This window comes from Oryzias latipes, chromosome 7 (genome assembly GCF_053564925.1).
Source record: "Oryzias latipes strain Hd-rR chromosome 7, Olatipes_Hd-rR_3.1".
Classification (NCBI taxonomy): Eukaryota; Metazoa; Chordata; class Actinopteri; order Beloniformes; family Adrianichthyidae; genus Oryzias; species Oryzias latipes.
The window spans coordinates 35,996,741-36,024,688 of record NC_136243.1 but is presented as its reverse complement, the minus strand read 5'-3'; the positions used below and the strand labels follow the sequence as shown (position 1 = coordinate 36,024,688).

At 46.6% G+C, this 27,948-nt stretch overlaps 3 protein-coding genes across 8 annotated transcripts in view; 1 reads left to right on the top strand and 2 right to left on the bottom strand.

The window, feature by feature from the left end:
• Positions 1 to 19,643, bottom strand: part of nphp4 (nephronophthisis 4) — a 93,278-nt gene extending 73,635 nt beyond the window's left edge. For all 6 annotated transcript variants that reach the window (XR_013657140.1, XR_013657138.1, XR_013657139.1 and 3 more), the window contains exons 1-7: positions 19,416 to 19,643; positions 19,147 to 19,328; positions 18,869 to 19,006; positions 6,515 to 6,684; positions 5,648 to 5,712; positions 4,134 to 4,283; positions 887 to 1,023 (exon numbers count right to left, since the gene is read on the bottom strand). Coding sequence is in view for 3 of the 6 variants with exons in the window: in XM_078949738.1 (XP_078805864.1) it covers positions 887 to 1,023; positions 4,134 to 4,283; positions 5,648 to 5,712; positions 6,515 to 6,684; positions 18,869 to 19,006; positions 19,147 to 19,328; positions 19,416 to 19,485 (912 nt within the window). In the remaining 3 variants the exon portion in view is untranslated. The remainder of the gene's footprint in view (positions 1 to 886; positions 1,024 to 4,133; positions 4,284 to 5,647; positions 5,713 to 6,514; positions 6,685 to 18,868; positions 19,007 to 19,146; positions 19,329 to 19,415) is intronic.
• A 2,250-nt stretch (positions 19,644 to 21,893) lies between these two features.
• dffb (DNA fragmentation factor, beta polypeptide (caspase-activated DNase)) lies at positions 21,894 to 24,918 on the top strand. The gene is made up of 7 exons (XM_004084424.5): positions 21,894 to 22,081; positions 22,242 to 22,368; positions 22,436 to 22,621; positions 23,346 to 23,425; positions 23,494 to 23,667; positions 23,728 to 23,828; positions 23,900 to 24,918. Exons 1-7 carry the CDS (start codon positions 21,971 to 21,973, stop codon positions 24,147 to 24,149), a joined length of 1,029 nt encoding a protein of 342 aa, XP_004084472.1. The 5' UTR covers positions 21,894 to 21,970; the 3' UTR covers positions 24,150 to 24,918.
• On the bottom strand, positions 24,199 to 26,711 carry c7h1orf174 (chromosome 7 C1orf174 homolog). The gene is made up of 4 exons (XM_011492664.4): positions 26,537 to 26,711; positions 26,125 to 26,196; positions 25,680 to 26,012; positions 24,199 to 25,467 (listed from the first exon to the last, which is right to left on the bottom strand). The coding sequence occupies exons 2-4, from the start codon at positions 26,194 to 26,196 to the stop codon at positions 25,348 to 25,350; spliced, it is 525 nt and encodes a 174-aa protein (XP_011490966.1). The 5' UTR covers positions 26,537 to 26,711; the 3' UTR covers positions 24,199 to 25,347.
• Between the last annotated feature and the right edge of the window lie 1,237 nt (positions 26,712 to 27,948).

Below are 27,948 nucleotides of genomic sequence, written 5' to 3'. Positions count from 1 at the left end.
GGGTAGCACCTGCACCTGCGGGCCAAACAGCGCCGCTCGTGGCTACAAATACTAATTCGGTGGTTACTTTAGGGCCAAAATGTTGTTTTTTTTCTTCATGATACCATCAAAACACGTGTGGAGGGTCAAAAACCATAACCTGGGTGGGTCATCAGCGAGAAACCTAAGGGGCGGGGTTTTCCCTGCAGGACGGTCACACAGACACCTCTGTGGTGGAGAACAGTTCCAGAGGTTCTTCTGACGGAGGTTTCCTCCTAGCCTTGTTCGTCTGTTCGTCTCCACCGTCCGTTTGATTCCTCAGAACAGAAATCCGGCCTCATTGGATGGGCCTGAACACCCCCATGGGGGTGTGCAGCTTCTCCAGAAGTTTTAACACTTTCATGACTGATGGAATCTGACAAACTGCTGTTTTTGGTTCTTTGTGTACATTTGTAGCAGTGCAGACAGAATTCAAGGAGGGTCTGAGGGCAGGACGTCCCCTTTAGCCATCAGTGATTGTATTTAATAACTGGTATCATGTTTAGCACAATGAGTGAGGCCCGTTGAGACGACTGTGTTGTGATGTTGGGCTAAATAAAACTGAATTTTGGAAGCAGGTCCTTAAGCACTAAAGAATCAGAACTTTTTTGATCATTGGTCCTTTTTCTGCTAAGTCCAGGCTAGCTTGTCTTTTCTTGTAACCTCACCACGTTGGCATATCCAGTCCATGTAAATGCAGAATGTAAAGTGAGGAATGGGCTTTGGAGCGCATTAATGCATAGGTTTCAGCCTCTCTTCCCTCCTTCCTGTGTTTTTTCGTCCTGGTTCATGCCTGACGTCTCAGCAGTACTGCAGCTGCAGAGGCCCATGGGACCACTGCGTGTGTGCTGTGTTACCGGGGACTCACCATGTTGAGGCCGTCGGCATTGATGAGCTGCAGCAGCCGGCTCTCAAATGTCTCCAGGGAGGGCTGCAGGGAGACGGTCAGCCTGTTCAGACTGAGCGGCATCATCTCCGGCAGCTGAGGCCTCAGCAGAGCGTCTCCTGAAGAAGACGTGGAAACGGAAATGTCGACTCTGGAAAACATTCTCTCATCATCTCATAAAGGAGCCTGGTGACTGACACGTGTCATCCATCCGTCCGCCTACTTCCATTGAAACCACCGTAGATCTGTACGTCCATCTCTGCTAACACGGCTGTATTTGACATGTCTGTAATGTTATCAAGCTGATGACGGTCAAATAAGATCAATGTATTTTAAAAAAAGAATCAGAGGATGGACTGGGTTCAAATGAAGTAAAAGATACTTTATTGTTTTTTATTCAGCTCGTTAGTTTTCTCTGCAAAATGCTACAAATCATGTGATTTCTCAGATATTTGCATCTCTCTTCTGTTTTACCGTAAAAACTAGGATCCAACACTTTCTTCACCATTTGGTTCAAACCTCAAGGTTTCTGTCAGTGTTATGTTGTGTATCACAAATCAAACACAACAGTTCAGAAAATGGGTTTTATAACTTGCTAATCTACGCGTAACGATGAAGAAAAACCCTCTAATACGGCTGGTTTGATGCAATGGAACCATAAATACTAAATCTTCTTTCAACGTAAACATGCTGGAACGCCGTTAGCGATGCAGAAACACGCTTGTGGTGAAACACACGGTCTGGTTTTCAACCCACAATTGTGGCATCCATAGTACAAACATTTTTTTAAATGTGTCATAATAACTGAAATAACATTTTTGGATAGAAAAAATGAAAAGAATAACCATTCCTAAAAAAGAAAAGGACATAATCTGGAATGAATGTTTCAAACATTAGTTGTGATAAAAGTGGTACAAACTCTGATTTAAATGGCGGGAAAGTAGACTATGTATAATTTTACATGTTTGATAAAAACCGATAACAGCTGAACGGCTCCGTGGTCCTTTAGCCCACCACGGGAAGAAATGCAACAGAAAGAAACGGTTGTCAACAAGAACCTCTGCTTTTGGGGACGTTGGAGGAAAGCGAATGAGAATTGACTGAAGGGGTTGTGATAGCCAATGAATGAAGGAGAAAGCCCCCCCACACACACACATAGGACTAAAGAGAGACCAGCCAGAGTAATGGGACCAAGCAGAGGAGAAATTCAGGCAGCCGAGTCTGCGGGCGCAGAGTCAGGCTGAGCGGAGAAGGCGCTCCTTAAAAGCAGCTTAGGTCTCTGCAGCTCACAGACCCAGAACATGAAGAGGATTAGCCTGCTACCATGCCGCCCACTGACTCCCCCTGATTACAGCTCTGTGCTGTCAGACTTCATTACGTTCCCCCTTAGAAACTTCCTTCCTAAGTACTGCAAACATTTCGACTTGGGCAGGAAGTGACTTTCCTCTGACGAAGGCTCTGCCACGGCGAGCTCTTCACGTTTGGCGTCTGAGATGACACCTGATGCGCTGAGAAGGCTGTATCAATAAAGTTTGAATTCAAACGTCTCCTGAATGAAGCTCAGCCATGTGTCTGGCCGTTCATGGAGCGATAAAGGAACAGAGCAAAACACATCTGATATTGCACATCTATGTCTGAAGGAGAGCGTTTGTCCAGTGTCAGGCTCCGCCCCTTTATACCTCCTCACACTTTTCATTCGTTTGCTTGGATTAGTGACTGTTGAGAATAGTTAGAAACTCCCTTTAACTTTTTATTACACTAATGGTTCAAACTTAATTCATTGAGCACGTATTATCATCTCAAACTTGTATTACATTTGAAGACAGCACAGTCCTATTTTTCTCACAGTTCCCTCCCTTTTTTCTGTGCACGTGTGCTCTGCTAAGCATCCGTGAAGGCCTCGGAGCCATCTTCATTTTAGCCTTGAAGTACTCAGCTACAACAACCTGTGGGCGTGATTTTCACATCATTGTCCATCGTTTTATCTTCTGAATATGCAAATGCAGGGTTTTTATACCAAGCCCATCTTCCTGCACTTCGCTGTGCGGACTTTGAATGCATCATGTTCATCTGTCTGTAACCCTCCGTACAATCTGTCTGTGCTGCTTGTATGGAGTAAAACTTCCACAAAGATAAGTATTTGTCTCTGAGTCATTATTAATTCGTCTCTGTGTGCAGGGAACTGTGGGTAAAAAAACAGAAAAACCAGTTTCCTCACAGTGACTATTCATCCAGATAGGTGATGATCACGGAGGGGAAAAGCTGGCTTTAAATGGACTCTAAAGACACCAGGAGGTCACATGACCTCTGCTGTCCAGCGCTCTTGCATTGCTTTGCAGCAGATGTTAGGATGTATAGGTGCCCTTACACCATGGTCTGGGTGAATACTCTATTCTAATTGGCTGAAGGATGTAGAGTACAAAATAGAAATAAGAAGTTCTGGTCCTATAGCCCAGATGTTCTCTGTCTCCGGCCATCCGATTCGCTGCTTGGTATTCCAATAATTCATGTTTTAAACAACTAAAAAAACATCTTAGGCTGTCATTCCTTATTCCAGAGTTTATCCCAAAACAAGACAGTAGAAAAGTCCTGAGGGATTTTCTAGTTTCCTTTAGCCTTTTTGGTGAATCCGATAACTGTTGGTCAGAGTTAACGGGGATACTTCTTCAAAAAAAGCCATCTAGGAAATAAAAAGGTTAAAGTAATAATGGTTGGGGTGGCCGTGGTGCAGCGGTAGAGCGGTCGACCTCTGATCAGAGGATAGCCCTCCACACGTCAAAGTGTCCTTGGGCAAGACACTGAACCCCACCTCCGTGTGTGACTGTAAAGCGCTTTGGGCCTTTGATGGAGGTAGAAAAGGTAGAAACGCGCTATACCGGTAGTTGCCATTTACCATCATATGTAATATTTCTTCCTTTTGTCCACAGTAAAAGTGACATCATGTCTAACTACGTGTCTATTGTCAGAGACTAGTGAACACAGAGGCATCGCCTGTCCGACAGGGTTAATGGTTTGATTCTCCAGCAACCCTCACTTAAATGAGATGTCAAAGTGCTTCTTTTGACCCTACAGAGGTTGATACCATGTTTGTTTTGTTCTAATGTATGTTTTAAAGCTACAGCAGAGGTTTGGAATCAACCATCTGAACTGATGAAGACCAACCAACAAACATTAGGCTCTTGAACCCCTTCAGTTTAGGCTAAGGTCTGACGGTTGCTTAGAGTCTAACCTGTCGGCGACGGCTCAGGCCCAGGAATGTCTTCGTCTCCAGAGACAATGCTGTTGTCAGGCAGAAGATGGGCCACAGAAAGGAGTGAAGGGTGGTTCTTTAGCTCCATGTCCAGATGAGCTCCATCAATGGGCTTCAAATAACTGCTGTCTGCAAAAAGAAACACTAAATCAGTGATGATTCAGAGGCATTTGATGCCAAAGAGGCAAACTGTTGCTGAGAACACACCAGTTTGATGTTTGTTGCATTTGTGTCATGGAAACCCCGCTCTCCCATTCTACAGTCAATAACGCGGCGCAGGAGAATTGTACACGGCGTTGAGAGAGAACCTTCCCAACGGTGAGTTTGCATTTGTTAACCTGTATTCCTACTTTGTTATAGTTTTTCCCTCCTGGTTCATCCGTGTGGAGCTGGAGACACACGGGAACATTGAACGCTCAAAAAAGAACGTCACAATAAGAAGGAGAGGGCTTTCATGGGTGAAGTCTGCTGCCATGGGCTACCCAAAATCTGTCAATCAAACGCCTTAGACATTCGTCGTCAGACCCACATGCTTTTACTGAGGCATCTGATTGGTCAGTTAATAACTTATATAACATGCCATAAAGAAAAACTATCTTTAAAAACATGAGGACTAGAAGGAAGAAGTTAGGAAGAAGGTATCAGATGCAGAACGGTTCTTCTGACCCACAGAACGAGTACAACCTGTCTGCTTCTCTATAGAAGTTGACTGGATTTTGGCTTCTTGGAGCCACTTCCTGTTTGGGAACACGGGGGGGGGCTGAGCTGTCCGTTGTTCTTACAGTCTATGATCTGAACGGAATGTGGGTTTCAGCCCAAAGAGACACTTATAGTCAAGCCTGGATTTGAACCCCCAACCGGTCCACTGGAAAACCATTACTTAGCCCAAAGATGTGCACCTGCCGCCCCCCCACTGACACAAACGACCCTCTGATAATTATCTCCATAGCTGCTCAGCAGGTTTGTTGGCTCTCACATGCAGCAGTGGATGCAGGGACGGCCCCCTGCCGCCAGCGTGCAGAAACGTCAACCATGACATTATTTTCTCCTTCACACAGCAGAGAAGCAACATTTCACCAAACAACAGGCATTTGGTTAATAATTCAGCTGGCAGAAGAGTCCTGGAGATGGGTTTTCTAATATTCATGTGACATGATAACTAAGGCAGAAGCTCCGTCTCTCACTGAGCGCAGAATTACTCACACTGGGGGGGCAGCGTGGGTTTTAAAGCCAGCAAAGATGGGACAATAAAAGTCCTCTGCATGATATCAGGCTTACAAATGACACAGTGAATGAATACGTCATTATTGTTTTCTATAAACTCATTTCAGCTTAAAGTTTGCAGAATTACAGTTTAGGATCAGACACATCTTGGTGCACGCTCTTCAACCACACTGGAAGGTTGGAGTCTCTGAGTTTAAATCCTGTTTTCTAGCAGGTTCTCCTGGTTTCTGTCTTGTCAGAAATGAAGGAAGAACGTCGGCGGTTCTTACAGTCGGCGGCGTCCCTCAGCTGTGGGTGCAGAAGGCCTCGCGGGGTCCCATGATGTAGATTCAGCCTGAAAGGAAAATAAGTCATCAAGATCAAATATAATGTTTAACATCACTCTTTATTGGTTGAAGCTATAAAACCTTCATCCAATCATTGTTTTCCTGTTTCTCTTTCTTTATTCCAGTATCTTCCTCCATGTTTTGTCTCTTAGCTCCTCCTACAGTTTTTCATCTATTTTAACCATTCAACTATTCAAATGTTCAGCTCTTTCAGCTTATTCCAGCTATGACCTTTGTTCCTTCAAATCCTTGAAATTTATGAGATCTCCTGGAATATTCCAGGATTTTCCAAGATTTTTGCTCCATTAGGCACACTTTGAAAACCTTTGTTTCTTTCAACCATTATAACTTCAACATGCTTTCAGCTAGAGACACCGTTCGAAGATTGAAATGCTCACAAGGCTTTGGACTTCAACATCAGTTTTGAAATTTCAAATTTCTTCGATCTTTCACCTATTTTAACCATTCTACTATTACATGTTCAGAACTTTCATCTTATTCCTTTCAGCTGTGACTTTTAGTCTTTCAAATCCTTGAACCTTTCAAGATATTCCAGGATTTTCCAGGACAGTTCAGCCATTGAATGCCAGTTCAGCATTCAACCCTGCATTTTCTTCTGGAAATGCAGCTCCTTCCAGTTCTAGCTACATTTGTAACAGAAACCTTTGAACTAAACAGCATGAAGCAGGTATAACAGGCAAAACTAAAGAACTGCTGATCTTTCAGGCTAAAGTCCAGACAGAATCCTCCTCCTTCACTGTAAACACGTGTTCCACCTTAGCCAGGTGAGGTCTGGACTGAGAAAAGCACCTTCTCTCGCCGTATACAGGAGGAGCCTGTGGACCGCTGGACAGCAGCTCCAGAACCGCGAAGCCCCTCCCCACGGCCTGATGGGAGCCGTCCCGTTTGGTTGAGATGGACACCAACTCCAAAACCACCAGGATGCCAGGGACCAGCAGAGATGTGTGGAAGTACAGGACCTGCATGCAGAGGACATGAGAAAGGCTTTCACACCTACAGAAGAAGAAGTCCAGGACATCTGGCAGCAGAACCAGATCCACGTTCAACCATCAATTTAGATCCAGCATCTCAGTCACCAGTGACTGGAGGTTGTGTCCAAAGTCTCCAGGCTTATGTGTGAAGTTACTGTGTGGGTCGGAAGAAATCTAGTGTTCAGGTAATTTAGGTGAAATATGAGCTCATTTAATGTTATCAGATGGAAGGGAGATGTTTTTAAAGCCACACGAGTCGACCTGATTAATGATCTGTTGATAAAGGTAAGGAACCAAAAGCACTAAAAGCTCTTTTGTTATGAAACAGGCCTGTTTTATAAACTCTAAAACTCTGAAAAGATCAAACTTCTTTTTCTTTTCCTATTTTTTACTTTGAAATTCACACAGAGTTTCAGATTTGTTTTGGGGCTGTTGCTGAGCAACACAACCCCCCCGCCAAGAATTTCTACAGGGTTGAGATCTGGAGACTAGCTAGGCCCCTCCAGGACCTTGAACTGTTTCTTATGAAGCCCCTCCTTCGTTTCCCGGGCAACGCGTGTTTGGGATGTTGTCCTGCTGACAGACCCAGCCATGTTTCATCTTCAGTGCTGATGGAAGGAGGTTTCCACCCAAAATCTGACCATAAACGGCCCCATTCATTCTCTCCTTTACACGGTCCTGGTCCCTTTGGTGAAAAACAGTCCCAAACTATGATGCTTCCACCCCCATGCTTTACAGCAGGTCTGGTGTTCTTTGGATGCAGATCAGCATTCTTTCTCCTCATTACATTTCTATGCTTAGAGAATAATAATAAAACAGTTGACTTGACACTTTTGTCACTGTGCCATTGCACTGAATTTACGTATAGATCAAATATAGATAGAATAGATCAAAGCTTTCCATCTGAGGACATTTCTATTCAGACGATGCCAGAGGACTTCACCTCTTTAAAATAGCAGAGTCACAGAGAGTGAAGGTTGGGTAACGGTACACAAACACTGTCAGCGTTTCCCTGCCTAAACACAGAAAGTAATGTTTACTACCTCCTCATGGCTGATCTGAACATAGAAGTCTCTGAATGAGGAATCACAGGTGCAGGGAAAAAGGAGCACAGAGGTCTACGAGCAACTAGAGTGTAATTGACTTGTTCAACCTCCCAACGGAAAAGCAAACAGAGAATTTCCATTTAGCCAACATACTTGCTGGGAGTCATGGGAGCTCCGGCTTGGCTAACCTGGGACTCGGATAACAGGTCAGTTCCCCGAGTGTGCATGTCTGCCAGAGCCGCTCGCACGTCAGGAATGTGAGTAAAGGCTAGTTTAGGAAGCAGCCAGATTCAGGCTCCAGACTTCATGAAAGCCAGCTTATTTTCTGAAGGAGGTTTGAATTGATAACATGAAGCATGTCGGAGAAACCGGCAGGGCCTTCAGAAGGAAACCATGCAGAGGAACAGCAAACAGGAAGTCATTTCACAGCCACAGAAGCAGAGGATATCCACATCACAAATCCTCTTACTCTGAAACTGACTGTCACCATTTAGGAGGAATGAGAGGCGCCGCGGCGGATGACAGAGAGGCAGAAAACAGACGAGGGGAGAGGCTTCAGGCTCCCCCAGGGCCAATGTGTCACTGGATTTCAACGAGACAGGCAGAATGTGCATACATATTTCATGTATGACAGCTGAATTAAACAGACCCGCATGAGAACGTCCTCACAGGTCTGCAGAACTGAAGAAAAAAGGGCTGTTCACAGAAAAGTACCGGCTCTTCATGTGACACAGAGTGACAGTCGGATTCCCTGAGCTGAGCTTCTCTGGCTGAGACTCAATTACACAAAAATCACCCAATTACTACGAATCAAACACTCATCACTCTTCTGTTTATACTAGGGCTGCACAATATGAGGAAAACTCGCGATATGCGACATTAGTGATCAATACTCCAAACAATGAACAAATAGCAAAAACAACACAAACATTTCCATTTCACCACAAAAGTTTAATTTAAATAAGAATCAAAATACCTTAAATTATTCTCCAAATGACCCTCGTCTAATTAGGAAGGCAACATCTACATAAAAGCTCCATCTGATTGGTCAACAACGTGAAGGGCTCCATCTGATTGGTCAAATGCTTAAAGGGATTTATTCAATTCATTAAATAGTTCAAGTTGCCATAAATGGTGTAAATGGCGTAAACTTGTATAGCGCTTTACTATCTACACGGACAAAGCACTTTTACCGTCACCGACCCATTCACCCAGTCACACACACAGTCACACACACAGTCACACACACAGTCACACACACACAGTCACACACAAAGTCACACACACAGTCACACACACAGTCACACACACACACACAGTCACACACACCCAGTCACACACACACCCACACACACAGTCACACACACAGTCACACACACACACAGTCACACACACAGTCACACACACACCCACACACACAGTCACACACACAGTCACACACACACACAGTCACACACAGTCACACACACAGTCACACACACACCCACACACACAGTCACACACACAGTCACACACACACCCACACACACACACCCACACACACACAGTCACACACACACCCACACACACAGTCACACACACAGTCACACACACACACAGTCACACACACACACAGTCACACACACAGTCACACACACACACACAGTCACACACACACACACAGTCACACACACACACAGTCACACACACACACAGTCACACACACACACAGTCACACACACACACAGTCACACACACACACACCCACACACACACACAGTCACACACACAGTCACACACACACAGTCACACACACACAGTCACACACACACACAGTCACACACACACACAGTCACACACACACAGTCACACACACACAGTCACACACACACACAGTCACACACACACACAGTCACACACACACAGTCACACACACACAGTCACACACACAGTCACACACACAGTCACACACACACAGTCACACACACAGTCACACACACAGTTACACACACACAGTCACACACACAGTCACACACACACAGTCACACACACACACAGTCACACACTGGTGGTGGTCTCGCTGCCAAACACAGGCGCCCACCTGCCACCAGAGGCAGGGTGGGGTTCAGTGTCTTGAACAAGGAGGCATCGAGGTGGGAATCGAACCTGTAATCCTAAGATCATGGGTCGACCGCTCTTCCCCTGCACCATGGCCGTGGTGATTGATTTGGCACATTTAAAGTTTACCATTTATTGCGATTTTTGCCAACTTTTGTGATTTCAATATTGCACAGCTTGAAATTGCAATAACGATAAATTTGCGATGAACTGTGCAGGCCTAGTTTTGACACAGCAGTCATGAAACTGAGGCTTTAGAGAATTCAAACACAGCAGTCCTCTGAACCAGGATCTGAACCGGGTCCTGCTGATCACAAGGGTTTCCAAGGATGACTGCAGCAGACAAACCCACCTGACTTTGATTACCTGGTGTCACGGCAACCAGAGAGGGGCTCAGCCACAAAGTTTATTCAAACTCTTGAATAAGGGGGGTGTAACCACTGTCTAAAGTGGACCAAAGACTGAAGAGGACAAAATGGGAAGAGTCATGCAGCTCCAAAAACTGCTCACTAAGGGGCAGGAAATGAGCTCTCAGTAGGAAAAAGCTAAACTTCTGGTCCCGCCGGTCCTCGGACTGAAGCTCCTGCAGCTCCTCACTGCACGTCCCTTACCCTGCAGACATTTCCAGACCATTGACTGCATATAGAAAGTGGACAAACTGACCCCCCCCCCCCCCCCCCCCCTCGTCCTCCAAACAGGAAGTGGCTCCAGGAAGCCAAAATCCCATAGACTTCTATAGGGAAACAAACAGCTGTTCCTCAGTCATTCTATTGGTCAGAAGAACCGTTCTGGATCTGATACTTGTTGTTCAAGTTACAAACCTACCAATCAGATGTCTCAGTAAAAGCATGTGGTGCCCTCTGGCCCCCACCTGCAACTTGGTCACCTGGTCACCTGCAACTTACAGGATCTGTGACCTGCTATTTTTACAACGTCAAGTAAATGAAAACGATTGAATGAACGGCTTTGTCCCAAATCCCTTCAGTTCTGCACGTCTGAACCTGGCAGCACATTGTAGCCTTTGCCAAACAGCCTTTGCCCCTCCTAAGAGCTAAGGAGGGAATGGGGGGGTCAAAGGGGAAAACAGAGCTACAAGTGTTCTCCATCCCAACACCTTCACAGGCCCGGGTTTTGGGGAGGGTGGGGGGCTGCAGAAACATTGTGGTTGTTTGTGTACGTCTTGTTTGGTGGGTAAGTAAAACTTAAAAATTAGCAACAAGAAAAGGCTGCAAACCTCCTCCAGGCTCTCCTATGGTAACCTCAGCAAGAGCTCCTGCAGCCTTTCAGTCACCCCCATGGTATATTGCTGCGTATTATGGGATGTGCCACTCTGCTGTGTAAAGCTGTTAAGCAGCAGCTGCTCCACGATATGTTTAGTCCCCTTGGAGATGAAATATTGATCAGTTCTCAGGGAAGGCGTGCAGTCTTGGCCCCCACCGTCCCCATGTATAATTGAAGTGTATATCTCTTAGTGTGGAAAGCCAGCAGGGAGAAGGAATTCAGCATGGAGCTGAGCCGAGGGCCTCGCTGGCTGCCACGGCAGCTCTTTTGTCCATCAATCAAACAGCACTTTGTAGCAGGCTCCTTGTATTTACGGAGGGATTGTTGTAGAAGATGGAGAAGAACAATAAAGGTTGATGCTTCAAACACGACCACATGCACTCCACCACCTCTTCTCAAAAAGTAAAGAATGGTCAAACAGCCTGACAAGCTGGAACGGCAGGATCACCAATCCCTATAGAGGGGTGGGGGGGTCTTCAGAGGGGGCACTGAACCTCTAACTGCTCCCCAATGACATTCCATGCACCCCCCATCTTTGGACATTGGGATAACAGACAATCCCACAATGAACCAACCCGACTAACTCTAGACTGTTTGATCGCCTGTTGTCTCACAGCCGGAGACATTCAATCAGAAAACACATCAGATCTAGGCAACATGTGTGTGTCTATGCATCCATAGACACACACACACACACACACACATACACACACGCTAGTTATCGGACATGTCAACACGTTGATCATGAGTTTAAGCGGTGGGGGCCGCTTGGTACCGGCCCGCAAACAGAAAAAATACCTACGCTAACTTAGATTATTCCCGTTTTATTTTCTTATCCTAAAGGAAGTTTTATTTTGAAAAACCACCAGATTGTGTCTGAATTCCTTCCCTACTCGCTATAGAGAGCCTTCTCCATGTTCTAGTTCTGTCCCAGTCTACAATTCATAAATCCAGTCCCCTAGAAATTTCCCAGAAGTCTCTGTGAAAAACCATCGATGCTCACTAGATCAGTGAATATAGACCACAATGCATTGCGTCGCAACAATTTTTGCCCAAAAATGTATTTGCATTTATTTTTTTAATAAACCCTCAACATTTCTATCTTCAGAAGACAGTGGACTCATAAACAATCGTCCCAAAACGCTCCTATCAATAAGATTTTAACTTTGTGAAATCGATGACGTCATATCCGCCATTTAAACAAAAAAAAGTAGTGAGCGTGGGAATCCAGACACAGCCAGTCTGGACGCGTCATGTGACTTTAAGTAGCAGCTCGGACCACTAAGTCAGAAGCCCAAAGCTAAAAAGCTCCTGAAAACCAAACAATGAAATGTTTTTGGAAAGTGGAAAAAAGAGTGAGTGAGGAAACACAACAAAAGCCTTCGACTGTACAGAAACACAAAGCTGCTGTTTCCAGACAAAACCTGGAGTTTTCCTCAACATGTGGGTTTATTGAGACAGATGTTCTCACGGACCAGAGGATTCAGGATTATGATCCAAATACCTGTTTTAAGTTTAAACCAGCCACAAACATATGTCAGAGAAGGAAGATTCAATCAAATAAAGTTGTTTCTGATTTATGGAAACTTGGAAAAAGGACATTTATGAAACAACAAATGAAATAGGCCGTGCAGGTCCATAGTGTGTGGTTGTGGTACGGTGTTGTACAGTCTGTGGGGAGGAAGGAGCTGCCGTAGGAATAGGTAACACAACCAACAGTTACTGAACTGAGCATCAGTTCTCAAAGCTTCCCATCAAGTCTGAACTGAGCATCTTCTCTTCTCTGAGTATCTTATAGCATGTATCATATATTTGCTGTCAAAGCGGCCTTGGTCCACCTGGACCACAAAACAACAACACAAGCTTGTAGTGTGGGTCATAACTGTGGGCCTAGGTCGGGGTCCCCCCGTGCTGGTCCCCCGTCCCGACAAAGAACAGGGTTGTGTCAGGAAGGGTCAAAATCTCTGCCACACCACTTGTGGGAATCAGTGAGAGCTGATTGGCTGTGGCGACCCCTGAGGGGATCTGCAGAAAGGTGATCTGGTCTTGGTTGGTGTGCAGCATTCTGCATCTGCTGGCTTTTCTTGCTTACTTGAGCTCCAGTCTACTTCTCTGCTTGCTCATCTCTGAACTGGACGCCATTCTTCATCACTACCGAAAGCACACTCTTCCTCGTTTGACTCTAGAAGCTCCTCTTTAACCCTGTCTGCATGTTTTTGAGCCCTACGAAAAATATGGATGAAAAAAGCTGAAATGGTTTCTATCTGCATAAAGCAGTTGAATTCTATTCAAGAACAACTTTGGGAGTAATTGACATTGATTTTCGGTTGAGACAAAGCTTGGAATAGATGAGGTTCAATTGAGTGGACAGATTATTAATCTGCATTTCCTCCAAACATAAAAACAACCCGTAAAGTGTAACCTTACATGTTACCTGATGCAGATCTTTTTTGTTTTTCTAGAAGGTGAAAGTGAAATAGGTGAGGTGGTTGGTCTTTGTCCCGGTCTGTCAGCCGTCCTGGTTTTACTGGCTCCTTCTACAGGACCTGCCAGTGGGATTTGATTGTATGGCTGCATGATATGAAGAAAACCTGCGGTTTCATGTTAGTGATCACTATTGCGATGACGATATAACTAGTGATACATGCAAAACCTTCCTTTTCACTGCAACTGCTAAATAAGAGTCAACATAACTTAAATTACAGTCTGAATGACCCTCGACTACATAGGAGGCAAACATCTATCAAAAAGGGCTCCTTCTCATTGGTCAATGATGTAAAAGAGTCCATCCGATTGGTCAAATGCATAAAGGGATTTTTTTTAATCATTTGTTGCAGTTTTGGCCGACTTTTGCGTATTGCACAGCTTGATATTGCGGTAATGATACCTTTGCGATTTGTTGTGCGGGTCTAGGATGATGCACTAGTTTCCACTAGAGTGGATTCTGTGCATCAGTGTCCAAAACTGCATAGAGAAACAAGCTGCTGTGCGCTGACCTCTGCATGAAAGGGTTAAGTGGTTTTGGGTCAGCTGTTAGTTTGGTATCTTTTCCAAACAAAAGTGATGATGGATCCAACGATACTTAAATCCTTTCAGGTCTAGTTCCATCTCCTCTCAGGGGGTTTGTTTGTCATGAAAGTCCCAGTTCCAGCTTTCTTCTTTCTGTTGTTGTTTTTCGTTTGGTGGCAGCCATGAATTAATGAGCCACTGCTGAGCGGCGGTAAGGATGAAAGATGGTTCCTGCGTGTCGTCGGCAGGATTAAAAATGACAGCATCACCAGAATCTGAACATCCCAAAGAGGACACTAAGTCTTTGTGTCAAAGCAGAGGAGGGCAGGGCTCAGACTAGAGCCTTGATGGACCCCACCACTAACACATGACAACAGCGTTACCACCCATGAAATGATGCGTTACATGCAGGACCGCCTTTCACAAAACCCAATACTCTGTCAAAAGGAAAAGACAGACACCATTAATTAAGCAGCAGGAAACATTCAGTGACCAAGAGAGACGACCAAAACAATCAAACAGCAAGACTGTGAAGCTACGCCCCACACAGCCTCTCTGCTCGTCTCTGTCTGCTTAAGCGCCGTTGGCTGCTCAGACCAAACGCCATCAGTTGGATTTATGAGTCCTTAAAAAGTGTTTTTCCACAGAGCCGATGCTGAGCTGCTGTTAACGAGGTGAAGTCGTTTTATTCTGCATTTATTTCAGACTTTCTCTCAGATCACTTCTTTGTGTGGGTTAAAGATGTGATGTTCTGCTGCTTTCACTTCACCAAAAATATTAATACCAGTCATTATTACACCACATAACCCTGATGTAAAAGTGGAAAAAAAACTTACAGGATCTGTGACCTACGACCTCCTGAGGGCTTTCACTCAAAGCTGCTGCGTGGGGCATTTAGGGCACTGCAGAGCGCAGGAGCCTGCATGGGGGTTCCTATTTATCCCATGAAGTAGCAAACATCATTTGGACACCCGAAGGCCTGCAGCTCCGGGACAGGAGCAGCGCTTGGCCTTTTCGCTGTCTGCATGTTTCACATGCCGATGTCAGGAGAAAGCAGCGGAGCATCCAGAGGGGCAGGTGCTCCTCTGACATGGTCACCTGCAGAACAACACTGCCCTCTACTGGCGGTGATGCACACGACGACGGAGCTGCTGTCGCATCCTCACCGCCTGGAGGAGGAACTCCAAACACAACAAACTACGCATCTCAAACGCTCAATTATTCTATCCAAACCAGAAAGAACGGCATCTTTAAAAAGTGGAGGAAATGAAAAAATGGGATCATTATAGCAAACATCAAAGAGCACAGCTCTATTACCCTGTAGATAAAAGATGAGACGGGGTCGCCATGACAACGAGGACAGGCCAATGAAGAAAACAGGAGAGTGTTTTTAAAAATCTACAATGGAGTTAAACTTCACATCTTGTAGTTAATTATAATGTAATAATAAATGTCATCGAGAAACGCTTTAATAATCAAACTAAAACGGTTTCTACTGAAAGAATCCTTAATATTTAAATGAGAATCATAAACTAAACCATGAATCAGTTCCATGTACCCCCCCCCCCCCAGTGAAGGACAGGTTTAGTCCAAGCTCCTCCCACTTCCACAATGACCGGCTGTGTTTTATTTTCTTTGCCCCAGATATGGAAGCTCATTCATCATGGCTGACTGGGGTAGAGAGGTGGGGGCCATTGCTATTTTTCCTGTGCTTGGGTAATTTCAGAGAGACACCCCCCCACCCACCCCCACCCCTTTGCAGATGAACACAAAGTTAGTGAAACTTATGCTTATTAGACAAATGAATAATGTCTCGGTGTTTGATCTAAATAACTTAATTGATCCGTTCTGTTCCAGAATCAACTGGATAAATGTCCCCGTGTGCAGCAAGCATGTGACTAACTGAAACTTTGAAGTGTCTTAAAAAAGGATTTAGGCACTGGAGCTTTTTTATTCTGTGACGCCACGACAGAAACTATTCCTGCAAAGCGATGCAGCAGATTGAATCACAGAGACAGCATCCTCTTCAGCATTTTAATAACTTTTGGAAATTTCATCATCAAAGCTCGTCTCTGTGACAAGAACAAATTGACCCGAAAAAACGCTTTTGCTGTTTTCCTAGTGATCTAAGCATTCTGGAGACAAAAACCACAAAGTGCTTCAAGAGAAGAAGAGAAGTGAAAATCAGAGGTGGAGTCTTTAAGACCCTGTGAGCAACAGCAGCAGTTACAGCTGCAGGAGCAGCAGGAGCAGCAGGAGCTGCAGGAGCAGCAGGAGCCACAGTTACAGCAGCAGGAGCCGCAGGAGCTGCAGGAGCCGCAGGAGCCACAGTTACAGCAGCAGGAGCCGCAGGAGCTGCAGGAGCAGCAGGAGCTGCAGGAGCCACAGTTACAGCAGCAGGAGCCGCAGGAGCTGCAGGAGCAGCAGGAGCCGCAGGAGCTGCAGGAGCTGCAGGAGCTGCAGGAGCCACAGTTACAGCAGCAGGAGCCGCAGGAGCTGCAGGAGCAGCAGGAGCCGCAGGAGCTGCAGGAGCAGCAGGAGCCGCAGGAGCCACAGTTACAGCAGCAGGAGCCGCAGGAGCTGCAGGAGCAGCAGGAGCTGCAGGAGCCACAGTTACAGCAGCAGGAGCCGCAGGAGCTGCAGGAGCTGCAGGAGCCGCAGGAGCTGCAGGAGCTGCAGGAGCCACAGTTACAGCAGCAGGAGCCGCAGGAGCTGCAGGAGCAGCAGGAGCCGCAGGAGCCACAGTTACAGCAGCAGGAGCCGCAGGAGCTGCAGGAGCAGCAGGAGCAGCAGGAGCTGCAGGAGCAGCAGGAGCTGCAGGAGCTGCAGGAGCTGCGGGAGCAGCAGGAGCAGCAGGAGCAGCAGGAGCAGCAGAAGCAGCAGGAGCTGCAGGAGCAGCAGGAGCTGCAGGAGCTGCAGGAGCAGCAGGAGCAGCAGGAGCTGCAGGAGCAGCAGGAGCAGCAGGAGCAGCAGGAGCTGCAGGAGCAGCAGGAGCTGCAGGAGCTGCAGGAGCTGCAGGAGCAGCAGGAGCAGCAGGAGCAGCAGGAGCTGCAGGAGCAGCAGAAGCAGCAGGAGCTGCAGGAGCTGCAGGAGCAGCAGGAGCTGCAGGAGCAGCAGGAGCAGCAGGAGCAGCAGGAGCAGCAGAAGCAGCAGGAGCTGCAGGAGCTGCAGGAGCAGCAGAAGCAGCAGGAGCTGCAGGAGCTGCAGGAGCAGCAGGAGCAGCAGGAGCTGCAAGAGCAGCAGGAGCAGCAGAAGCAGCAGGAGCTGCAGGAGCTGCAGGAGCAGCAGGAGCAGCAGGAGCTGCAGGAGCAGCAGGAGCAGCAGAAGCAGCAGGAGCTGCAGGAGCAGCAGGAGCAGCAGAAGCAGCAGGAGCAGCAGGAGCAGCAGGAGCAGCAGAAGCAGCAGAAGCAGCAGGAGCTGCAGGAGCTGCAGGAGCTGCAGGAGCAGCAGGAGCAGCAGGAGCCGCAGCCGCCCTTTTGGGTCACTGGGTTGCTGGAGCCTATCCCAGCAGTATTCCAAATAAGCGGTTATCCTGTTAACCGAGACAACCAGATTTCACGTAGGACAACCAAAAATGAACCTGATGGTTGACCGTGTGACAACCTGGTCTTTTATTCAACATTTTGGTGTTTTTCGACTATTTTTCAAGTTTCAAGGGTTAGTTTTTGGCAACCTGTGAATTGGGACGTATGTAGCAAATTCTTTCCACCGACAAACGAAGTGCGGGCATGCTAGCGAATCCTTTCTGTTTCTACATGTGGACTTTTCAATAAAGATTATTCAAATAAATGTGTTGAACAACAGTACCTGGCGCGACCGCTAGAGGTCTCCAAAAACACGTTCAAAATAATCAGCCCATTAACAGTAGATTTCAAACACATTCATAAAACACTTTAACTTTCACTCAGAACAGAACAGACTGACATGAGCTGAAAAAAACCTTTTTCATGGGATGATATGATATTTTAAATTTTTACAACAGTCTTTGTATTTTATATTCTTTAAGCAACAATTATCAAAACCAAAAAAAAGAACCAATGTATGTAAATCTGTGTAAAGATACTAGTTATAAAGATATTAGTTGGCAATACTTTGTGTAACCAGATGCTTCAATATTTAGTAAAATGTTTGTTTTTAATATTTAAAGAGTTTTTTAAATGTCCATCATAAGAGGCAGTTGATATTAGATGTATAGAAGAAATAAAGATGTAAGTTCTGACATCTGAGTCGGTTTGGTTGCTGTTGAATATTGGTATCCAAGAACAACCAAATAACATTTGCCACTTTTTTCCCCTTCTTTCTAACGCTGCCCAGCTACTGTTGGGGGAAGGCGGGGTTCACGGTGGACGGGCCCCCAGAACATTCCAGGCTCCTTCAGTCTGTCCTGCAGTCCTGACTGACACCTTTAACCTTAACGGACCTGAACTCAACAGCTCGAACACAAACAGACTGGAACAATAACGGGACGTTTCCCAGAACCAGCAGATCCATCACTGTTCAGTTATTGCTAAAGCATCTGAAACCGGCTGCATGGCCTAGTACGACAGTGTCCACCCAGAAACTGGGAGGGGAGGGTTCAAATCCTTGATTGGTCAACAGCGGTCTGCTGGACGGTTGGGGGGGGTTTAAACGCTGCTGGTATAAATAGAAATGATGGGGCTGCATAAACCCAACTTTACAGTCTGGACCTCAGGAGAACTACAGAAAACTTCACGTGTCGAGGAGAAACCCTCGTGTACCTGATTGAAGGAGATCTTCTGGTTTTTCATCTTCTGGGCGGAACTCTTCCACGTCCTCCCAAAAAAGAGCAGCTGGTTCCGGTCGAACAGCGTCGCTCTCAGCTGGAAACTGGCGTCCGGTTCTCCGGCAAACATCTCCTGGAGATGAGGAACGTTTCCATGAACTTCACGCGAAACCACAGCCTCGGACTTTACCTCAGAGATCCTCGATCACGTGTCATCCAACCGGTTACGTTTTTACAGATGTGAACCGGGTTCAGACCGGGACCCGCGCTCACCTGCGGGAGGTGCGGCGCACTGATCCGCATCGGACCGAGCTGGAAGCCGCGGCTTTGGCTGAAGCTGTCCGCCGCCGCGCGGGCGGTCTGCCCGGAGGGGGGCACGAACCGGTGGAACCGGAACCCCCCCTCCCGGCTCGGCGCCACGACACACACAGCGTCCGAAGTCTTCATCACCAGAGCTGAAGGAGCGGGAAAAAGAGGGAAAAAAGTTCAAAACTGGACAATCTTTTGGAAGACGCCGTCGCCATTTTGAAATGGGACCGTACCATTTAGCTCAGAGGGGTGGCCGGCCAAATGCTTTCCGACACAATCACAGAAAAGTTCACGAAACTTCATGTACGAATAGAATCATTGAAGTAGAAATGGCTGGAAGTAATTTAATTTAAAACAGCTATAAATATTATTTTTAGAGTTGGTAAAAATGAGTTGTTGTCATAAATAAAACCCCGAATTTAGAATTTCCCAACTCACTTTCCGTCTCCATGGTAACGCATGGGATGCCGTTTGTAAAGCTGAACAGTCAAAGAATAACAGTAATATTTTCGGTTATTTAGCCTGTTTTAAGGTGAAATGACAAGTTTCATTTTTAAATGCATATTTTCGCCTTTTAATTAATATATTTGTTACATTTACTAACTAAGCTAATTCATTCATTAATCATCTAAACCGGGGTCACGTGGCTGCTGGAGCCTTTCCCGCTTTCCCGGCCACTTGTGGGCGAAGACCGAGGGGGGGGGGGGGGGGGGGTCAGTCAGGTCGCCAGTCTGTGGCAGAGCAAGCTAGTTATTTAATTTAAAGTTAAATATTTTTTATAATTACATATTTAGATTATAAAACTAAATGTTTCTTTTGTAATCTGAATTTTTAATTTCTAAAATTAAATATTAAGTTTACAAAATAAACATTTAGATCTAACCTGAATATTTATTTTCCAAGTTAAGCATTTAAGATTTTTATTTAAGTTCAATTTAAATATTTAGCTTTTTAGTAAAAATATTTCGTTTGGAGCTAAATGTTTAACTCGCTAAATATTAGCCAACATGTAAATCAGGGGTCTGAAACTCAATCTACCTGGGGGCCACAGAAGGCCTCTAGCTGAGGGAGGGCCGCAACTTTAACGCACACACACGCAACTAGTGAGTGTCTGAGAGCCAATAGATTTGTATGGAACATATACTATACTAGTAACTATACTCTATTACTAACTGATTGCTGTGCAAAATGTACTTATAAAACTCTCATTCAAATAAAATATGTAAACAAAAAAATCAATCAATAAGTAAATAAATCAGTCATACATTTCTGTTTATTTAGTCTTCTATATCTACTGTTTTCTGATTTAAACATCTTTATTAACACAGTTCAGTTAACACTGTTAAATTATAACTATTAAACACAAAAGAAGACTTAAATTCTACAGTTCTGTAAATCCATCAATGATTCTTCTGAACACGGATTCTCTTGTCTTCTTCTCACTGATGGATACTTGGCAGCACTTCCTCCCAAACAGCTGAGACCCTCAGTGTGGATGAAGATGATTATTGAAATTTAGTCAGAGAGGATGTGCTCCCTATTTTGAGTCTGTGTTGAAAGTTTTTTTTTAAGTTTACTCTTTAAACCACAAATCAGTAAAGGAAAAACAAAATTCAGAAATCGTTTTTGGATTTTCTTCCTGATGACTTTTTGCACATTTAAACCCCGGTCACAAGATGTTGTAGAGCAGCCGGTCAGCCACTCTTATATTTTCATAGTTGAATTCAAACTGTGGTTCCTAAAAGAACGGGTACTGTTCACTGGAGATCAGAACAATGGTTACCTGAGATCAAAGAACGGCTCCAAAACGGATGGAAATTCATGTTGGTGACACCAAATATGTGCAGCCAAGATGCACAATAAGCGTGTTTGAGATCACGCTGGAAATTTAGTACTGCACTGACTGTAAGCTGCCCGCATGACTACAAAACAATGCATTGTGGGACATGTGTCCTGATGGGTTTTTGTAGTTCACTGATCAATTAAAATAATTTAAAATACCAATTGATTAAAAAAAGTCTACATACATTAAAAAACATTAAAATAATTATAAAAGATATAATAACACAGATCATAGGGGGTAAGGCATATTAAAACGAAATTGAAAGTTAAAGACAACTCCAGCTTCCTGTTCTCCTTCAGTCTTGCTGCAGATTCGCCTTCATCTCACAACCCCACATAACGAGCGAATAGACACTTTCTAAAAAGGAAAGTAAGGAACTCCTTAGTGTGGTCTGGGGAGGGGGCTGTCAGGTGCTGCTTTCAAGCCCGGTCACTGTCACGCCCCCAAGAGACATTTACCCCACTGTGATTGGTTGGTTGGTCAGCTCCGCGCACGACAAAGAAAAAGTGTCATTCATACAAATTGGCCGGCTGCATTAACATTAAACTTTCATATTAAGGCGGGGGCCGCAAAATATCATCTTGGGGGTCGCAAATAGCCCGCGGGACCCAAGTTTGAGACCCTTGGCCTGATGTAAATGAACTTGCTGATAAGCGGATGTGGACTTTCAAAATAAAAGCCGTATATTGCTCTGTCTAAACTGATTCTCCGCAGATTTCTTTAGTATATCTCTGTAGAGATTTACATTTCTGTTGTTGTTGTTTTTTCTTATTATTTTTGCTTTGATCGCCTGAAATAAACAATTTCCATTCTAGACGGGAAAGCTGTTTTGAACGTGTTTTCCTGTCAGTGGGGACCACGCCAGCAGGGGGCAGCACCGCGGCGCAGCAGCATGGGGATCGCAGAAGAAGAACGGCCAGGAAGCGGCACGTTCGAAGAGGAAACATGTTCGGAATCAAACCCGTCAAAGTTCGGAGTCTGCGTGGAAACAGCAAGTACGGAGTAGCAGGCAGAGACGTGGAAGAGCTGCTCCAGAAGAGCTGCCGCTTGTTCCAGGTGAGCCCGAACTCCTCAGGGTTCTCCGGAACACGGCTCGCTTCGTTTGAGAACTTGACTGATCATGATGATGCAAACCCCAAACCAGAAAAGCCGTCACTGATTTGGTAGAACCACGACCAGAACCAACTGCAGTAACTTTTGCTTCGTTGGATTTCAGCTGCCGGTGTCTGGGGCCCGGTTCTGTCTGTACGAAGACGGAACCACTGTGACCCAGGAGTTCTTCCAGACTCTGCCGGAGAACACCGAGCTGGTCCTCCTGTCGGGAAAGCAGACATGGGGTGGAGGTACCACAGTTTCACCTGCAGACCCCTCCGGTTTGGGTTTGTAGTTCTAACATTGTGGGTGTTGTAGTTTTTAGCGACGTCAGTCAGCTTCTGCAGACAGACCGACATGCTGAGGGCCTCATCCAGGCTGCGAAATGGCTTCTCTGCGAGGAGGAGTCCTTCAAGAGACGGAAGATCCTCGCCGACCTGCTGCAGAACCTGGAGGACCGGTCCGAGCTGGAGAGCAGGCAGGAGGACCAGGACTGGTTCAGCGGTACGAGATGTGGCTGGGATGTTTCCCAAGAACTTTCTGTGGGTCCACACATTTCTAGGGTCCAAAGTTGGTGACCACAAACAATAGAGCTTCCAATTCCAAACGCAGAAATAAATCAAGTAGATCTCAAATTAAGCAAGTTATTAATATTTTACGTCTTGCTGATTTGTTTTTGCGGCTAGAAAACAATGGGAAACGTTGGAATCACAGGTTTGTCTTTTTCAATACCACATCTTCCCTATCTGTGCTCTAAACACCATCAATGTGTCACAGGACATTATTAAACGGATCCTGCAGTGTTTCGTCACCTTTATGTTATTACCTGCTTTACATCTACCCAATGCAGTTTATCATACAGTATTTACATTTTACGTTGTTGCCAGACTCGGGTCTGCAACGGCGAACGTTTCATGGAGATTCCTCCATGTTTTGGGGACCTTGTCTATCTGGTAACTTTCACAAAGATGTGAAATGGAACCAAAGCTGCTCACAAACCTCCACTAAGTCCACGCTACCTTTTGTAGAATCTAAGTAAAAGCTACCTCAGTATTTATGTCAGTTTTCCAATGTGGAAACCAAGTTCTCCAACGGGGAATTGAACACGCGCAGACGGCGTGCACAGTGACGCCCTTAGCGGTACCGACTTTCTGGCACCACATCCTTCAGCGGACATTCTAAGGTTCTACAGGGGAAGTTTTCCAAACTCGTTTTTGTCTCCATTCAGGAGTTGATTCTCGATTTAAAACCAAGTCGGCCTACATGAAGTACAACTGTGCCAGCAGGATACGAGGCTACCTGAAGGAGGTGAGTCTCCGGATCAGAACCCGGGTCCGCCGGGTCCACGGTCCTGAAGCCTTTCTTCCTGTTTGAAGGTGGATCTGGCCTCCAAAAGCATAAACAAAGCCAAAGTCAGAGAGGAATATTCCAGAGCCTTCAAGCTCCTGGTAGAAATGCTGAAAGGTGACGGTTATAACGGCAGCTACTTCGACAGGAGCGCAGAGGAACGGCGCCGTCTCTGCACGCAGCAGGGATGGTTCACCTGCCAGGTGAGGAGTGTCAGCAGAGGTTCTGCCTGTAGCTCTGGAGCTGATCCTGTCCTCCTTCAGGGACCGTTTGACCAGAGGACGTGCCAGCAGCTCCACTCCATCAACCCCTACAGCAGCAGGGAGAGCAGGATCATCTTCAGCACCTGGAACCTGGACCACAGGTGGGTCTGCAGCCTTTTGGTCGATGCCACACCTCCACGCTCATCTTCTCCATCTTTTCACGTCGTCTCAGGATTGAGAAGAAGAGGACCGTCATTCCCACGCTGCTGGAGCTCCTAGAGACTCACCAGAGCTCAGCGGTCAACCTGGACTATTTCTACGGCCTGCTGTTCACCAGACAGAACCTGAAGTTGGTTCACATCGTTTGTCACAAGAAAGGAGGTCACAACCTTTCATGCGACGCCAGCATGGCGGTGAGGGCCTCCAGCCACGCAGGGGGAGTGAAGAAGAAGGTCCAGGTGAAGAAGAGGCGAGTTCTTTAGACGGAGAACCGTTCTCTTCCCTCAATCAGTGCAGCGTTTCCCACAAAGCTTCACAATCAGGAAGGTTTTATTTCCCCAACATTTTGGCACAAATACAATCATAGACTCTAAACTTAAAAGATCAAAGCATTCTGCATAAATAAGGCAGTAAAGTATGTACAGGATTTCACAGAATGATCCGTTTTTACAAACCATGCCATGTTGTGTTTAGTGCAATCATTGAACCTGCTAAAAATCCAACGCATCTACTGATCATCTGCAGATGGAAATGTATAGAAAAGTACAAACGTTATATCAAGGTCACGCGTGAAGAAGCTCCTTCAGGATTAGTAGCTGCGCTGGCGTCTCACACATTCATGAGGAAAAGCTGCCGAACTTTTGGTGAATCAGACTTGTACAGCAGGTCTCTGCCCCGTTGGATCACCTGACGTGTCGTCCAGGTTTGATCTTCAGGCCGATTTGGAAAAACTGCATCGTGGAACCCGAGAACCTCTGCCGCTCTTCCAAAGCCAAACCGACGCGGCGTCTGGACCCAGCTTCTCTTCTTGAAGTAGCTTCATTGTCTTGGATGCGAAGAGAAGACACCAGGTCCTGACGCCGTGACCATTGGCTGTTTGAGAGGACTAGAGTGGGTGACTCCACCCCCCTGGCGTTCCAAACAGGAAGTGGCTCCAAGAAGCCAAAATCCCGTAGACTTCTCTAGAGAAACAAACCGCTGTTCCTCAGTCATTCTGTTGGTCAAAATAAACCTTCTGGATCTGAGACCTTCTAACATCTTCTGGTCACATGCCTCCATGAAAGTAGGTGGAGCCTGCTAGCCCCCACATCCAATGTGGTGGTGCCAGCTAGTGCTAGGGGCGTGGCCTTCCAACAGGCTGGTTGATTGGAGTGGTTGCCATAGAAACGACTCAGCCCATATCCATGAATGATGTCACGCTCTCTCACTCAGTCCAGTTTCCAGGAACCTTCCATGACTGCGACTGCACTTCAAAGCATCTGTTCCTGCAGCCGGTAACCATGGAAACGCAAAAGGACAATCAGTGGTTTCATGTCAAAGGAAGCAGAACTCCGTTCATGGCTGAAGTTCTGCCCTTGGCTCGGGTTTGGACCGTCTCGGTACATGGTGGGTTTGCTCCAATGTTCAATGGGAGTTACTCCTCTTCAAGTCCGCCACAAACGCTCCGAGACGGCCGTTCTCTTACTGCGTGCTGCTGAGCCCCGCCTCCTCCTCCTCGCTGTCCTCCGTGGCTAAGAACTGCCTCCTCCTGCTCCTCTTTGGGACTCCGGCTGAGGTTGTTGGTGATCTCTGAGGAAAGTCCTGCAGGAGGAACAGAAACAAACCTTTAGTCTCCTCTCCTCAGCTGCTCTTTGTTCTGCATTCGTGACGCCGTCTGTGGTTCGGACCTGCAGAGAGAAGGCGCCTGAACCGACTCAGACCCACAGAACTTTAGCTGCTCCGTCCTGCAGCAGCAGCCGGCGGCATCCTCTGACCTGCGGTTACCATGGTGACGAGGAGAACAGACATCTCACCTGTACGATGTCCAGGTTTCCAAAGAACTGCTCCACAGGAAGGATCTGATTACTGTCGTCGTCTGGAAACGGGGGCTTGTCCGGGTCTGCACAGGCTGGGGGGTCCGACTCCTGCTTGTCAGGGACAGCCCTCCCCCCGTCGGACTCCTCGGTCCTCAACTGGTTTTCTTTTCCCTCCTGGCCTACCGGCTGCACTGAAGCGGAGCGCCCCCCGCCAGCGAGCCGCTGACGAGTGACGTGAGACCGCCTCTCCTCGGGATCGGCTGCTGCTCTGGACCCGCCCCCTGAATGCGCCCGGTGCCGTTTGAGGCGTCCTGTGGCGACGCTGGAAACCTGCCAGAAGAAATCCAGAAAGCAGCTGAGGTGAGTCCAGCTGCTGGACCGATGGACAGAAGGTCTCAGGAAGGCTGGAGAAGCTGCTCCGGATCCGGAGAGCAGAACTCACCCTTCTGCCGGGTTTGGGCTCACAGCTGCTCTTCCTCTTCCTGGACCTCAGCTTACCGAGACGCCCAGACATCTGAGGAACAGAACCGAGATCGAGTCAAGTTCTGGGGGACAGAAACAGTCTCGGCAACGAGGGACAAAACCGCGTAAGAGAGGCTCCGGCTTCAGCTGATAGGCGCAGCGGAAAGCTCTCATTTCTAAGCAGACATGAGTGCATCAGTGCGCATGCGCGTTGACCGCCTCATCGGTCTCATCATAGCTGAAGCCTCTACGAACAACAAACAAATGAACCCGCGCGGCGTGACAGACAGCGCGTAGCGCTGCCGCCAAGCCCTGCCTGTCTGCACGTGAAGCCCCCGGTGGTGGTGGTGGGGGGTCTGAAAGCCCCCTCCCGCGCGGCGGCCCCGCCTTACCGCGCTGCTCTCCGTCGGTTGTGTTTCGGTTGTCTCCTTTAGATCCACGGTCACGGCGTAACGGCGCTGATCCTCCACCGCGCGAGTTGCCGCGTTCCCGCCGCTGTTTCCTGCTGTGGGTTCACTCCGAGGTCACGGACCCGCTCACTGACGTCACCCGTGACGCATTTCCTGTCTGTTCAGCAAAGGAAAATGCACCGGAGTTACAACTCCGACGTTCAAACGGTGACGCGTTGTTTTTCTTTAGGTTAAACGGTAGACCGTTCCTCAGTTTACGCTTTTGTACAGTAAATAAAAGGAAACATTACGATTTTAAAAACGAGACTTTTGTTTTGAAATAAACTCACCTGCGCGTCGATGCAGAAAACGTCAAAAATATTTCCGTTTTCACGTTTTACAAACTTACAATAAAATCCAGAGATGTTTACAGGAGAGAAGACGTTTTATGAACGTTCAGAACGAGAAAGACAGGAGATGAAATGTGGCAAAGCAGATGACGTTCAAAGAAAATGAAACAATTCATCAAAAGTTAGAAATAAAAAAGAGAACATGTTCAAAGACGGTTTTCATAATTACGAATGGTATGTAAATGAGATTCTACTTGTTTAATTATTACAGGAGAAAATATGTGATGAAGAAAATTTCTATTTCTGAATATGAATCTCACCAAATTTTTTCTTTTGCTGATTTTATGTGGTTTTTTGTTCTTTTCATGTTAGCCACATATAATTATTCAAATTTCATCTGAGATTGTGGTAAAATTTGTGATTTATAAAACGGGAACACTTTGTAGGGGGGGGGGGCTGACCAAGCCGCCATGTTGGTCAGCGCCCCCTACAGGAGGGAAGACAGCCGGAAGTTGGTGGGGGTGGGGGTTTCATTACTTCATTTTTTTATTTGACTTTCATTGAATACATTCACTGTCATCTGTCTGTAATCCATCTTTAAGCCATCCCGTCATCCTCGCTGTGACTTTTGTTCTGTGTGTTCAACAGTAAAGATGGGGGGGGGGGGGGGGTGCGCGCTCCAGAAACGGCCACCAGAGGGCAGCACGAGCTCTCCTACAACCTGGACCTCGCGGCCACGGGCTCCACGGTGAGGTTCGGGCATGGCCTTCCAGCTTTAATGACCGGAACCAGAACCAGGGTTCTAAAGGTTCTGTTACACGCTCCAGCGCGGGTTCTGTCTCAGCCCCCCGCCCCCCACCGTCAGCAGATCGAACCTGCTCTGGGGATTTTTTTGAATGCGAAAGGACGCAAACAGAAAATGATTAAAAACTGGTTTCTGGTGACTGTGTGGATGTGGAATCTTGCTGTTAGGATTCATACGTTTATTTAAAAAGCATCTTATTTTGGCTGCTTCCTAAAGAAAAAATCATTTAAGACAAAACCTTTGTTAAAATGATCAATTAC

Excerpts from the sequence above, each read along its gene's own strand:
- dffb (XM_004084424.5), top strand. The coding sequence starts at position 21,971 with ATGTTCGGAATCAAACCCGTCAAAGTTCGGAGTCTGCGTGGAAACAGC. Across the intron at positions 23,668-23,727 it reads AGGGATGGTTCACCTGCCAG|GGACCGTTTGACCAGAGGAC; the intron begins GTGAGGAGTGTC and ends GTCCTCCTTCAG. Across the intron at positions 23,829-23,899 it reads ACCTGGAACCTGGACCACAG|GATTGAGAAGAAGAGGACCG; the intron begins GTGGGTCTGCAG and ends ACGTCGTCTCAG.
- c7h1orf174 (XM_011492664.4), bottom strand. The coding sequence starts at position 26,196 with ATGTCTGGGCGTCTCGGTAAGCTGAGGTCCAGGAAGAGGAAGAGCAGC. Across the intron at positions 26,013-26,124 it reads AGCCCAAACCCGGCAGAAGG|GTTTCCAGCGTCGCCACAGG; the intron begins GTGAGTTCTGCT and ends TTCTTCTGGCAG. Across the intron at positions 25,468-25,679 it reads GAAACCTGGACATCGTACAG|GACTTTCCTCAGAGATCACC; the intron begins GTGAGATGTCTG and ends TTCCTCCTGCAG.